The 15286-nt window shown below is 35.8% G+C and overlaps 1 protein-coding gene and 1 long non-coding RNA gene across 6 annotated transcripts in view; one reads left to right on the top strand and one right to left on the bottom strand.

The window, feature by feature from the left end:
- HYCC2 (hyccin PI4KA lipid kinase complex subunit 2) overlaps positions 1-15286 on the top strand; it is a 48535-nt gene that overhangs the window by 21665 nt on the left and 11584 nt on the right. For all 5 annotated transcript variants that reach the window (XR_015795184.1, XM_025166513.2, XM_025166512.2 and 2 more), the window contains 8 exons: positions 1823-1901; positions 2262-2363; positions 6119-6298; positions 7074-7154; positions 7364-7479; positions 8953-9048; positions 11636-11752; positions 12370-12457. Coding sequence is in view for 4 of the 5 variants with exons in the window: in XM_025166513.2 (XP_025022281.1) it covers positions 1845-1901; positions 2262-2363; positions 6119-6298; positions 7074-7154; positions 7364-7479; positions 8953-9048; positions 11636-11752; positions 12370-12457 (837 nt within the window). In the remaining variant the exon portion in view is untranslated. The remainder of the gene's footprint in view (positions 1-1822; positions 1902-2261; positions 2364-6118; positions 6299-7073; positions 7155-7363; positions 7480-8952; positions 9049-11635; positions 11753-12369; positions 12458-15286) is intronic.
- LOC148216532 (uncharacterized) lies at positions 1912-8743 on the bottom strand. The gene is made up of 4 exons (XR_015795185.1): positions 8348-8743; positions 6330-6424; positions 3627-3757; positions 1912-2268 (listed from the first exon to the last, which is right to left on the bottom strand). It is a non-coding gene; the product is annotated as an uncharacterized LOC148216532 (long non-coding RNA).

Consider the following 15286-nt stretch of genomic DNA (forward strand, 5'->3'; position numbering starts at 1 on the left):
TTTTTCCTTAAAACTACTATTGTTTAACATTATGTTAAGCAACTTTGCAGTTATTTTGTATGGAAAACACTGTGTTATTTTAAACAGAGGAAAATTTAAGATAAAGATTAAACAGAATGCAAATACAGTGGTTTATCATTATAAAGCTGAGCAGCCTTTTCCAATCACATTCACAGATATGTGAACACAACTCCCAGAACTCCCAGCTGGGACAGCCTTCTTTGAGAATTGGTCCACATATCTGGAATTTGGCTGGGTTGGCGAACAATATGTTCAGATTAACATGTTTCTCCTTCCATGTATGAAGAAGAAGAAATTGAATGCTTCACCACTGAGTTTTGAATAAACCACACTTTCCAGTAATTACAAGTTGGAGAACTTAGGGAAATTATGTTATTTTAAGTATATGCATTGTACTGTAATTTTACACGGACATACATATATGTTAAAGGCTAAGCCTTCCCTTGAAGAATATATGGTTGCGGGCCAATATGATTTAATTGATTTGAATCCAAGGTTGTGCCATGAAAATCAGTTTCACAAATCCTATTTTATCTTAGCTAATTCTGTATTCTTGATATATTGTTTTCTTGTGTTAAATTATTTTTGACTAAGAAATCAGAAGTATGAGAATAGTTAAAACAAATATAAACCTGATATTATAGGTTGTAGTTGAAAAATAAATCAGGCTTTTGTAAATGTCCTTTATATAAAAGACATACATATCAAGAAAACAATAGTTTTGGTAATGATCTTGCTAAATTAAAGAAAGTGTGTAAACTATTGAAGTCTCTTATGAATCACTGATCTGTGGAGGGAAGTGAGAAGGAATGATTATTCCAGTTAATTAACCTCTGCTTCTACTTTTTCTCAGTATATATGTATTATAAAGGTCATTTCCCCATTAACCACTTATGGCATCTTTAAGAGTCATCCAACCATCATTCTGCCAAAATAACAGTGATGAGGACAGATTTGATACCACTTCAGTGATGGCTGGATAATGCTGTGAAGACACTATAAGCCACTAGTGAGAAAATGATCAAAAAACGTTCTCTGATGTTAGTGTAGTAATATTAGTCTTTAGCACTGCAGTCACTCTATTTTAACCTCTAGCAATTATTTTCCATTTATATTATTGTTGAATTAATTTAGAGCCTCATATTCCAACAGTTGTTCCACTTGTGATCTTTTAGACTCATTCTAAGTGTGACCTTACCTAACACTTATTTCTGCAAAAATTCAGAACACTTACATAGCATAATCAGAAAACTTTAATTTTGTCCAAGTTAAATATTGAACAGTGATTAAGTATAACAATTAACTAAAAATTGGATATGAGAAGTTAGTTTTATGACTTGAAACAGAAAATTCTTTTATTGTTTAATTTCTTTTCTAATCTTTCTACATGCATATTTTTCATACATGTTATTTAGTTAATAAACGTTTTATAACTGCTCACCAACAAATAGAGGAAATACAGGTTCTTGGATTCAAAGGTTGTTATATTTATGAAACCTTTTTTCCTTTGTACCATAGCCAGATTTATTATTAGAAGATACCACATGGTTTTTTCCACGATACATTTCAGTTTTGTCTAGCTGATTTTTCTTGGTACTGTATTTGGTAAGAGACTAAGTATGGGCTATATTGTGGATATAGGTCCTCCTCCTTTGCTCTCCCCTTTCTGCCCCAGTCATGTTTAAAAGTGTAAATGCTTTAAATAGTTTCTGCAATGGGATGATGAATATATGGATTTTCAGGGATAAAATTACATAATTCAGACACTAAAACTGTTTCTTTGTAATAAACCTCCTCAAAGGTAATAAAAGAATAGAAGTTTTATGAAAATGCTTGGATCAGAACGTGGTGTGGTAGAAGAATGGCTATCAGAATTCAAGGTGAGAATTTTAAAAGGTGAATATGTTTTGATAACTTCCAAGCTTGGCTGCTGGATCTGAAGAAATTTTGTGTTGTACCACTGTCTCAATCTCTCTTCCCCCCACGCTTTTCTTCCTATGCAGTAGCTTGTTGAGGATTTGTAGATGTATTTCCTTCCCTAGCTTACAATGGTGGCCCAGAATACATATAACACTAAGCCGAAATGTGGATTGTTTATTTTTGCATTTTGCTTAGTGTGATGTATGAATCTCATCAATGTGATTTAGGTCACTATGGCTTGTTCAGTGAAGCATGATAAGAAAATCAAAGCCAGTCTTGATATGGAACACATTCTTCTTGCTTCTGTTTTTTTCTCTTAGGCATTACCTGAAATGCAGATTTCCAGTTATGCAGCAACACTTCATCGGAAGAAAATATTGGTGCCAGCTCTTTATAAAGTTATTCAAGACCCAAATAATGAGGTATGAAACAATCAAATCACTGTTAAAAAAAGGCAACAACGTGTGCATTAATACAGTTCATATAGGAGCTTCTTAATTGCTGTCCGTTAGATAATTAGCATAAGTAACAGTTTGCTTCCATCTATTCTGTGTTGTTCTACTTCATTTGTCTTCAACAGGAGAATATTTTCAAGTTAAACACAATCTATTTAAAATATTTAACTGCATTCAAATGTGCTGTTTGAATAAGATGGAGTAAAATATTCCAGTTTTCTGCATTGTACAGAGTTTGTTGCAGATGGAACCAGTGGTGTGCTGGAGCTGGCTTGTGAGAGCTGATTGTTAAATTTTCTGGAACTTTGTGAGCAGGTTGAGAGCAGAGCTGAGCCACAATGGCTGGCATGTGGATCACAGTGGAGCTGGCAGAGTTAGTTGTTAAACATTTACCAGTACATTGCCGGATGGGACAAAGAATTTACTTGAATATTCAGGATGAATAAGCATGATTATCTCTGTTTCCTTAGTTGGTTATTTGAAAGAGAGCTGATGTGGTGAGGAGTGGGACCAGAAAGTCCCAGGTTCTAGTCCACACTAAGCCATGGAAGCTCATTGGATGTTCAGCTAGTTGCACTCTCTCAGTCCAAGCTATCTCAGAGGTGGTTGTTGTGGGGAAAATGGAAGAAGTGCTATGAATGCCATCTTGAGCTCCAGAGCAAAAGATAGGATAAAAGAAAGAAACTTGGTAGGTAGGTAGGTAGGTAGGTAGGTAGGTAGGTAGGTAGGTAGATTTCTGAAAGGAATATATTTTTGTATTTGTAAGAGATTAAATAGAATTTATGAACCAAGAGTTTAAATATTCTTTCTAAGGGGTGTCTGGGAATAAGAAGAAAGATTGGAAAAATAATATGAGCAGATGGAATTATGTCACTGGATTATGGAACTTGCAAGAGTATTATATCAGAATAGCTGTGGAAAGTATGCACATGGCCTTTGGTATGCTTTAAAGACAAAATGCAGGTTCTTCTTCCTAAGCATGTTTTTATGATGCTTGGATAAATGAACTGTAACTCTCTTGTTCAAGGGTTCTCAAAGTGTGAATCGTGACCCTTTGGGTGTTGTGAGCAACTTGGATGGGGGGGGTCTCATTCCTGTGCTACCTGGATACAAGTGGTCCTTATTGAGCTCCTGGCACTGAGCCAGGCCTTGCGCAGGATTCAGGTTCCAAGGCTGTCCTTCAGGGGCAAGGGCAGAGATTGGTTTTCTCTAGCCTTTTTGTGCTCTTACCTCTTCCAAGGGTGTCTCTTCCTGGGCTTCTTCCTGGTGTGTATCGCTGAGTCCTGGCACTGTGCCTTAGTACCCATTTCAGACCTCCCATTGGCACACTGGCCTGCCTCCTTTCATGAGGTGTTATCTTTCTGCAAGAAATAAAAGAGATGGAGCAGGCATACAAGTTATAAACCTACATGAACCAATGTCTTAAGAGTTCATGTGCTGCTCATAGGAATCCTTTACTAACAGCAAGTTAAACTTTTTCTACAGTAATCTTGTGCAGATCTGTTCTTTGTTCCACTGCTTTTTGAGATGTGGCTGGTTGGATGTTTGACAGGACTTCTATGTTAAAATACTTTGGAACTTCTTACTTTGAAAGCAGACTTTTAAAATCCCGTTTAGCTTTTAAAATGAACTAAGTTTTATATTGTTCTGTTTTATTGTATTTTTTAAGAAAAGAAATGTGTATGTTGTAACCTGCTAGAATCTCTTTATAAGGCTGGAAGAAAGGAATGATTGAAAATAAAAAATAAATGAATTAGGGAAGATGGTTTTATTTCAAATTTATTTACTGAATTGAGTTGCAGAAATAATGCTTTATTTTGCTTCTTGTAAGACTTGTTTTGGTAGATTTTAGTTTTCAATGTCTTTCCTTTTATATTAGGCTTATTAGTAACTTTATAAAATAGCCTGGTAGAAACAATTTAATAAACACAATTTCAGAATGAACAAAAGGGAGAATTATTATTTTAATGTAATCTTTTCTGACAGTAGGCTATGTGTTCTGCTAGGCAATTGTGAAGAGTAGGACAAGGGATACAATTGCAGCTTGAGGTTGTTAACAGTATGGTCAGGAAATACAGTATCTATCTATTTTGAATGAGTTCTAGTTTCCAGGGCCAGATAACTTGCGTCCCAGAGTATGAAAGAAACTTGGTAGTGTTCCAACCAAGTACTGTATATTCTCTTTGAGAAATCCTAGAGAATCGATAAAGTGCCAGACAACTGGAAGAGAACAAAGATTTCTTCTACCCTCAGAGGAGGATTCCAGCTCTTACAAACCAGTTAGCTAGACACTGATACCTAGGAAGAATTCCATAGTAGATCATAAAGCAATATATTTGTAAATACCTTGAAAACAATGCAGTGCTAACTGGAAGTCAGCATACATTTTTCAAGAATAAGTTCTACTAAATTAACCTTACCTCTTTTTTATTGGATAACTTCCTTAATAAATGGTGGGAATGCCATGGATATCTTGATTTCAGGAAATAATATGTTAAAGTATTAAAGTAAAGTAACATTCAAATTAATAAGCTAGTTAAATTTAGGTTAGATGGCACAACAGTAAGGTGGAAATATAGTTAGCTCAAAAACTGTATTCAAAAAGTGTTGATCAACGCTTCCTCAGCAAACTGGAGAAGTATTGTAAGATCCCTCAAAGTTCTTTTTCTCGGTCTGGTACTCTTCTTATTTTTATACTTGAATAAAGAGATGAAGAGAATGCTTATCTGATTTATCGATGACACAAAAGTGGGTGAGATAGCTCATATTGTGAAAACAGAAACAAAATTCTGTTCAGTTCTTTTATTATATAATTATGACATTGTACAAGAAACAAAATTCAGAATACTTGTGATAGTTCAGAGAAATAAGCTGAAGATAAGAGACTGAAATTTAGCAGAGAAAAATGCAGAATTCTTCATTTAATGGGGATACTTGGTTTGGTATTTCTGAAGTCTTGGCATTATAGTTAGTATAAACTACATAAGCAGAAGCATATTATATATAAACTATATAATCAGAGTCAGAGACAGCAGTGTGGCATGGCTAAGAGACTATAAAAGAAAGGAAAACACAATTTTAGGCTGCTTCAACAGAAGTATAGTTTCAAAAGCACTGAAACAATGGTTCTATTCTATTCCACATTGGCCAGACCCCGCTTTGAATATTGTGATCAGTTTTGTCTACTACACTTTTAGACAAACTGGAACAGGTCAGAAAAAGGGATGATGATGATGGACCAGAAACTAAGTCCTGCAAGAGGGATTGAGGGAAGTGCTGTGTTTAGCTTTGAGAAGACAAGACATGGGGATAGAGGATATGCTGTTACAGCTCAGATACCTGAAATAATACCTGATGTAGTGCACTAATTGATCAGGATCTGTCATTCCATAGTAGAAGACATCAAATGAAAGACTTCATAAAAGAAGGTATATTTGGGGTGAAAGTTTGGCAAAAACTTGCTCATTATAAGAGCAGTTCAACAGTAGAATCAGTTACTAAGGGAGATGGTAGACCATCTTTCATTGGATGTGTTCAGAAGAAAACTGCATGGCTGTCTTTGTGGGAGGCTTTAATTTAGATTCCTGTACTTACTAGTGTTTGAACCTGATGTCCTAAATGATCCTTTCCATCTCTATAATTCTTTTGGCAATGTGCCATTGTTAAATTGATTGTTTGACATCAGTGAATAAACCACAATGAACATTATTTGTCTCCTCCAGTTTCTGGAACCTGTCTGCCACCAACTCTTTGAACTTTACCGTAGTTCTGAGGTTCGTCTCAAAAGGTTCACATTACAGTTCTTGCCAGAACTCATTTGGGTTTATTTGCGTCTTACTGTCAGCAAAGATAGGCAGAGCAATGGTTGCATTGAAGCCCTACTTCTAGGAATTTACAACTTGGTAAGTAAGACTACAGTGGAAACGCACTGACCTTCTCTTTCAATGCAAAACAAAGGTGGGCAGCCCATAGGCCATAGGCAGCTCAAGGACTCCTCTAAAATCACACAGTCAGTACTTGACAACAGTCTGCAAAAGACAGAGCATAATTTCTTGTTGATTATCAATATTAAGCAAAACAAAGGTGATTAGGTTAGGCTTCAGACTCCTGAGGAACCAACAAAAATAAAACTCAACCCTCCTCCGGAGCATTACTCCCTGAAAATCCCAGCCCTATGTCTTTGCATGGTGTCTTCTTCTCTAGAAAGGCTTATTTGCCCCCTTCGTGATAGTTTTGACATCTTGTGGACACTTCCCTTTTCTGACAGTTGTTTGGCTTGCCAGACTGGTTGTTCTGTTGAACCTCCAGAGAATGAACTCTGATACTACTCTGCCTGCTAACCTATTGTCTTTTGCATGTGATTTGTATGTTAATATTTCCTGTAAGTCACCTTGTTTGTTTTTTTAAAATATACAACCAGGATATAAATGCTTGAATAAATGAAATAGTACAGAATTTGCAAGACTTTTGAGCAAAGATAAAAAGGTTCCTGCCAATGAAGTTGTGGAAAGCTGCTCTACAAATTGTAACCTGGTCTGTTGCTAAAACAAAGTCTTCATCTTCCATTAGAAATTTTTCTGTGGATATTTAATTTGCCCATTGCAGTCTTAATTGCTGGCATTAAGATGACAGAATTATATAAATTAATTTATATTTCCAAACATTTTTGTATTGTAGGAAATCGCTGACAAAGACGGGAATAATAAAATTTTATCTTTCACTATCCCTTCCTTATCAAAGCCTTCAATTTACCATGAGGTAAGTATACAATTGTATTCCTAGACTTCTGATAAGAAATTAGGTTGAGTGTAACAGTTGTTTCTAAGAGAAAGCAAAATGCCATCTGATATTAAATTGGACTCTCTAAACTTTGCGTACAGTCATGAGATCTTCCTTCTTGTTAGACTTTATTTATGGTATCTTGAAATTATGCTTAAATAATATGTCACCATTTTGTAATCTCTAAGCCATCTACAATTGGATCCATGGCTTTGACTGAGGGAGCCCTGTGTCAGCATGACCTCATCAGAGTAGTTTATAGTGACCTTCACCCTCAAAGAGAAACATTCACTGCACAGAACAGGTAAGCAAGTGACATAGTGGATTTTACCATAACAGTCCAAATATCTTAAAAGAAAAATGCTCCCTAACTTTGAAGTGTGAGATAGTTAAGGAGAGCAGAAAGTATTAGATTTGTCTGACTACTAGGTAGATTCTAATGAGTGCCTTCCAATATGTAAGTCCTGAAGACTCTTCTTTAATAATCTGGATTTATAGGCTCTTTTGAAATAGTCATGTTCCTGCTTAACTCAGGTTTCAGTTTTGTACATCATTGTGAATTCATTAACTGAACCCAGATTGTATTACTTCTATTTGTATTTTGTGTAAAAGAATTGGACGTTATTTGTATTTTTACTTCAGTACTTTTTGCAATTTTAGTTATGGTCAGAGACAAATAATAGAAAAATATGGATTGCAAAAAGTAAGGCAATACAGAGAAGTAAAAACATGATAAAGAAAAATAAAGTAAAATAAATCAACAATAAAATAAGATACAAATACATTAAAATAAAATAAAATAAAATAAAATAAAGAGAGATTATTAAAGCTGAAGAGTTAAAAACGGACTACTGTTGATCAGGAAAATAAGCCTATAGGACATTTAATATGTAGTACCTGAGGACACTAAACCATCAATCTCCTGATAGCACTACCAGTTGCACAGAACCTGGCTACCATCCTAAATACTTCAACAGACACATCGGCTAAGTGGCATTTGACAAGCATGACTGATATGAGTGAATAAGGAAGTCCGTCAAGTTTTGTCTTTAACAGCTCAGGCCCCTATTCCAGGCCAGCCAAACCCGTAGAGATTAGGTTTCAAGTAGTTTACTTCATGAAATTGGAAATTTACCGGCAGCAACAGTCAGCATAGTTGGGAGCATACTTACTAGCAAAGTCTACAAGCACGCAGAAGCTTGCCTGCAGACAAGTCCACCTCCCAAACAATGAGCAGATCACACTCCAAGGTGTTCATGGGGAAGTCATCAGCCAGTGTGAGGTCAGAATATTAGCATTTCAGGATGCGAGAGTTTGGAGGCATAAGCACACAGGGCCCAGGTTGGATTTGTTGTTCCCAACAGAGGTTTGCCAGCCAGTGGTCACTCTTATATAGCTTGGAATCCTCACTGACTGCTGACCAGATGCTCCAGATGGTTGCCAGGAGTCAGGCTCAGATATTTGATTGTTTGCCAGTTGCCAGTGCTGACATTCTCCTGGCACATCTGGAGCAGGCACCTTGGCATCCACGTCTGAGTCTGGTATGACACTCAGCAGAGATCAGGTTCCGTCCTGCTGCCTTCCTTATCTTACAATATTTTTGTGGTAGAATATTTAACTGTGCTATTATATTTTCCAAGACTGCTACATCAAGTCCAAATGAAGTAAAGTGAAAAGGGAACTACTCTCTGGTATTTTTTTTTAACAAACCCATCAACAGAATGGTTTTGTAATAGAATATTAGCTATTTCAATCTGTTTTCCCTTTGTCTCTCTAGGTTTGAAGTGCTGAGCTTTCTTATGCTGTGTTATAATTCTGCTATCGTCTATATGCCTGCCTCTTCCTATCAGTCGCTTTGCAGGATGGGTTCTAGGTAAGAATGATGCACTTGGTATGGTTGAGGGGAGTGTTTTTCATAGCGTTTTTAAATCATATGGAAAGGAAGAGGTATGGAAGTTTCACATATCATATGAGACTTAACATTTAGATATTGATTGTTTGCCATAATTTGTCCCAGCTTCTTTTTATTTGAGTATGTAAATGCAACAATTTGCTTTATTCCAAATTTAGAAACTTAGATTCTTCACATTTTCTCCATTAAATTAGATAAAGAAAAATCAAATCCTCCTAATTCACTGGAGGAAAGAAGAAAAAAGGAGCATGGCATCTCCTGTGTCTGGGAAGGAGCTGGTTTTATGGGTGTTAGAGATACATATGTTTGTTGCTTGGAGCTTTAGGCTGGTTGCAGATGTACAGTGAAATATGATTAATGAGGTGTAGGGGTGGGGGGTAACACAGGCATCCTTTTCCAAACACGATGATGCCAAAATAACAAAACACGGAGCATGATGCAAGCTCTGTATTTGTGCCACAACGTTGCAGGTATGTATGTAAAGGAAAGAGTTTGTGCTGCAGCATCAGGATGCAGGTTTTGTCAGTTAACCTTCCAGAGACAACTATGGGGATTAAACCATGTATGTTCCATATCCCTTCCATTGTAAATTCTTTCCACTTGATGCTAAGATGAATTAAAATAAACAGGGAAAAAAATCCAAGTCCCACTCTGAAAACTCAGTTTTAATCAAGATTATCCAAAACTGATCTTATGGAGCACCAGTTTTTCTTTTTAACCAGGTTAGCAATAGAAATATCTAATATGTAGCCCATGTACTAAGCCTACATCCAAAGAGTCTAGACAAATTTATGACAAGAAGAGAAGCAAGATGAGAAGAGCCTATACATTAATATCTTATTTCCAGTTCTCACTACTATTAGTTTTTTATTTACTGTTTCATTTCAGTCTTTACTTTTTGTAAGACTCTTCCCACAATGATAAATCAGTGAATATCTTCTAGTAACAAAATTCCACAATATCTGTGCCAAGCACACGCTAGATCCATGCCTTTAAAGTATCCAGATCAAAAATCTAAGGGTAAGCTTGGGTTGATGCTGAGAATCATTTTTGAATCTAAAGTGTACATTCTTATAGCCCATTCTCCCTTTAGAATCCTTTTGGTGGACAAAGATTAATTTCTTTATTGTTAAAAAGATATTCTTGATCTTGGCTTTGGGTGGATCTCAAATTTTGCTTGCTGCAGTTAAATGTTAGGTGGACATTGACAGTTCTTACTTGGATATTTTCCATAAATGTGATTAGATATAATTTGATTGAGACTAATATTGAATTGCAGAAAGAATTGCTGAGGGATCTCAGTGGGGATAAATTGGCAGCATCCACAGAAATCAAGTTTGTGTGGTATGGACTGGCAGCAGTAAACAGAATTTAAAGAAGAATATAAATGTACAAAAACATACTGTGGGATATTCACTTTGAAGAAAATATATACTAAGGAAGCTTTCATGCAAAACTTCATAAAGTAGGAAATATTGTAAATGATAATGAATAGTAACTTTCTTGTAATTTAAATGTCATCCCATGATATTTTAGCCATCTTTTTATTGTGGTTTTATGTAGAGAAAGGATTATTTTAGTGGGATGTCTTATATTAATGTTTATTTATTGTGGAGGTATAACAGAATTAAATATATTAAAACTTATACACCCATAGAGATAATAGGCAACGTTATATTTGTGTAACCTAGTGTCTAGTACCGTGACCCTGGACAAGAGACAGTTAACATAAACCAGACAGCTGTCTTTCTAGGGCGGAGGAATGGTATGGTGTAAAAGGAGACTACAATGTAAACAATGTTGTTTATTGTAAATGTCAATAATATCAGGAAGAATATTGCAAATGTGAAATATAGCAGGAAGTTCATTTTAACAGCTTATCAAAGCATTTCAGAAGAAGAGTTGCAGGGTAACTGTATTATTCCTTTTATCTTTGTGTTTCAAATGTAATTGACCAAACATATATAATCTGTAGGTGTGTTGCACTGGGGGCTCTCTTTCTGTCTGCTGGCAAGAAGCCCAGTGATCACTGTAAGCACATTCCAATAAAGTACACAGGTAGTCCTCATTTAGCTACCACAGTTGGAACTGGCAACTCAGTTGTTAAGTGAAGCAGTCGCTAAGTGAAACTGTGACGGTGCTTATGATCTTACTTCAGCTTTCCTCTGCTTTGCAGACCTGTGAAGATTGTAAATGTGAGGACTAGTCGCAAAGTTACTTTTTCATCACCATCATAACTCTGAATGGTTGCAAAATGAGGCAGTCACTAAACAAGGACTACCTGTACTTTGTTGCATCTTTCTCCAAATACTTTGGTTTTTAATTTAAGTGAACAGTTTTCTCACAACACTATACCACCCAAAGTCTTCTGAGTCTAACTGTAAAGAAAAACACAAATAAATAAAGTAAAAAATGAATATTTTTATTCAAATAGCTTGATTTGGAGTTTAGAACTCTGTATACAAAATTTGTAATATAAAAATGTGTTTACTCAAAATATTTGTAAGATCAAGATTTAATTTTTAGAAATGCTTTTATGTTTTGCCAGACTCTGTGTGAGTGGATTTCCTCGACAAAATGAAAAATGCTGGAAGGAAGATGGTTGCAGAGTGGTATTGGATCCTGATTTCATGGTTCAGCTGCTCACTGGAATCTATTATGCTGTGTATGTATCTAAATTTTGGATAAGGAAGAGCTCTTTACTTTTGAGCAAATCATTCATATTTTTACAAGAATAAAATATAACGTAAATGCTTATTAAATTATTAATAGTGGACAATGGACTTCTGACAGGCAATTTTTCTGCCATATTAGTGGGCTGGCCCTTTGAAAGTATGTTATTAGCCTAAGTACAAGTGAGAACATATACATTTTGTGTGTGTTTAAAAAACAGCAGCGAATGGAAGTGTGACCACCTGAGTAACCCTTTACTGGAGTACTTAACACCCTGTTTTCCTTTTTTCCCCTTCTGATTATAATATTTGTGCTATGTTCTGCTGTGAAAAATAATCAAGTAACTTACATTTGTTATAAAGTTGACTTTTTACTGTGGAAAGCTTCTACTTGATTATAATTTTACTAATGAAATTCTCCTGACTGAAAGTGTAGATAGAATTGAGCAAGAAAGAATTGTAGCTCTGAGTCAGCGATTTACATAAGATCTTATAGCTCACACTAGCAAAACAGAGGGAAAAGAAAGGGCTATATTTGGAAGATAAGTGATAGGGGAAAAACGATCACGAAAATAATGCACTGTGTTATTTCCTTTGCATCCATATATAGCTACAATGGACAATGGGAACTTGGTCAGGAAGCCCTGGATGACATAATATACCGAGCTCAGCTTGAACTCTATTCCCAGCCACTGCTGGTAAGGGGATAGACTGCAATCTATTCATGAGGTTTAAACTGTGCATATGATTGTAATATTAATGGGTTACCCCTGAATGATTTATGTAGGGTTCTTAAATCTTTCAAAGGAACCTTCAGCACAGTACTTTGTGCACTGCTGTTAGACAATCTCATGATTAATTGTCACACTTTGGGATTCTGATTGTGCCTTGGGCTGCATGGAGGAGGTTTCTTCCACTAGGCTAGAATCCAGAGTTGCTCAGTCTCTTACAAGGCAAAGACGAACAGAATCATAGTTGACCGAGGGGAAATAATTGGAGTTATATTACTAGCAACCGTTGCTTGACTGCTCCTTGCAGTGTGTGTTTACTGAAAGTGGTCTTTCGGGAACCATGCAGATGTACACTCTATGTACTGTGTATGTATGTGCTTGTTTATCTGTGTTTTGCATATCTGTTGGGAGAGATTTTTACAGAGTTACTTGATAAGTGTATGACTATTAGCTGCTCCCAACTTTCTTCCCCTCGAATCTCCCTGGCCTGGAGGTGGGTGTGCAAGAATGTGGAGTAAGTTATAATTTTGAGCTTGACTGAAGTATGTTTCCCTGTTTGCTATTTGCCTGCACACATTGCCTATATTTGCCTACCTTTCAGTACCAGTTTGCCCCAATATTCAGCAACTTAATCATGTACTAACAATACACTGGACTGGCAAATAAAGGTTAGGGGCTGCATTTAAGAGAATTTATATTAAACAATGTGTTTTGTATGTGCGCCCATACCTCATGTTTTAGAGTATGTACACGTTAACGCATATATGGCATGCATTGTTACTATCAGAAAATTCATGTGACAGGGAGAAAGAATGAATATTCTTACACATGTTTATATTTATACTTGGAAATTAAGGCAGATTGTTTTTTTTTATAATCATGTAGCCATTTCGCAAGTGGCTCTTTACTACTTCCATTTCGTGAGCAAGAAGGCCTGAAATTGGCATATCTCTAAAATGAAAGGACACTTGTGCTTGTGGGATGTGTGCTTCTTTTTCATTTGATGAATCAGACGCCATGCTGACAGCAAAATATATTTTTAATTCCCCACATCGCATAGGTTTTCAAGACCGATTTTCATACCACGTAAGGGGAAGTCTTGAGCCAGTGTGGATTCATAATTAATGTGATGGTTCCCTGGATTTGAGACTTAATGGGTTAATAGATTAATAGTACATTAATTGTTAAAGCTTTCAAAAACAGAATTCCAACAGTTGCCAATTTCATCTAATATGATGCCTAAAATAATATTAAAATGTTAAATTATTTTTATTCCAAAATAAATAAAACTTGCCAACATTTCACAAAGAGTTTATAAAATTTCTGCCATTTGAACTGAAGCATTTTGATACTTAAAAATTATTTCTGCTTGTTTTTAAATTGGAGATCAGTGGACATTGCCATTCGGTGGATTAGAGACTAAGTAGATAACTATGGTACAACTTGAATTGGACCTCTCTCTGAACTTGAACAGCATGATAATTATTTGAAGAAGTGGCATAACCTTCCTTTTCCCCTCCAGCTTTTATGATTGTAGGTTGATTGTAGGTCAGATCACTGGCCCTTTGGTAGATATTTAAACGACGTATACTGAAAAAAGAGAATGTGCACTTTTGTATGTCATCTGTTTTTCTTTACTCACAGCCATGCCCAGCAGCTAGTTTCTGCCAGTTTAAAAGGAGACGCTAAAAGGGCTAAAGTCTTCTCCTGGCAAGCCATGCTGCCCCAGTTGCCATCTTCCCCATGAATCCTCCATATATCTTTCTCCTCTAGATTGTTGGTGGGTAGGGGGACAGATCTGTCTCTGTGTTACCAGGAGCTGATCTTGGTAAGATACAAGGCAGGGGTTAAGTACCTGGATACACTTTATTAAAGAAAAACATAGGGGTGTGGACGTTTGTACACTAGCATTCAATAACAATTTTGAAGAAAATGTGTGTGTGCTTTGCCTGGATTTAATTAAATGTTGCCCATTTTGCAAGGGAATTGTCTTGCCAAATGAGAATGCATTTTTTAATCTTTGATAGATTTGGTTAAATGCTTGCTTGATTAATTGTTGCTGGCTAGAACATCTAGTTGTGTGCTTCTCAAGACAACATTTTAAATGCTTCTGATTTTGTTACTAAATGTTCCTTTAGTAAATAACTAAATACACTACTAAATGGATTTTAATAAAAAATAAATTCTGCTGCTAAGTTTCCTCTAATATGTTAAAAAGCCTAAAGGTAGAATGATATTTGAATTCAGCTTTTATTCTTGACTACAACTGAAAAAGCTGAACCAAACACTAATTTGATTGAAGGTCCTGTTTGATTTGCTCATGTTGTAATTATACAAATGATCATATTTTCCTTTCCAACCTTTTTAAAAAAATTTCTTTATACCCGCTGTCCTTCTCTCCATTCTATTCTGCATTTTTATTTAGAAATGTTTCCCTTTTTTGGTCTCCTTTTCATTAAAAAAGAGAAGTTAGCTGCTTGCCTTTTTATAATTCGGTCTATATCCCTGCCCTAGTCCTAAAAAAAGGGTTGTCTGCCAGTGACTTTCAGCCTTCTGGGTTTTTTTTTTTTTTGATTAAAGCAAATTCCATCCAATTTTCTAAGAGCCAGATGTAGTGCCAACATTTTAAAGCATTGTTGTAAATTAACATTTTGAACAGTATTTGTGATTGAAAAGAACTCTGCATGGTTTTAAGGTTATATGAGTGCTCTGGAGCTGATAAACTCCCACTTCCCCCATATGGCTACAAGGAAATCAGAAGCATTCCCTTTCATTTTTAATGAACCCTACATAGTT

The sequence above is a fragment of the Python bivittatus genome, unplaced genomic scaffold, assembly GCF_059951505.1.
Source record: "Python bivittatus isolate LINGU-HERP-01145 unplaced genomic scaffold, Pbiv_v1 ctg000200_np1212, whole genome shotgun sequence".
NCBI lineage: Eukaryota > Metazoa > Chordata > Lepidosauria > Squamata > Pythonidae > Python > Python bivittatus.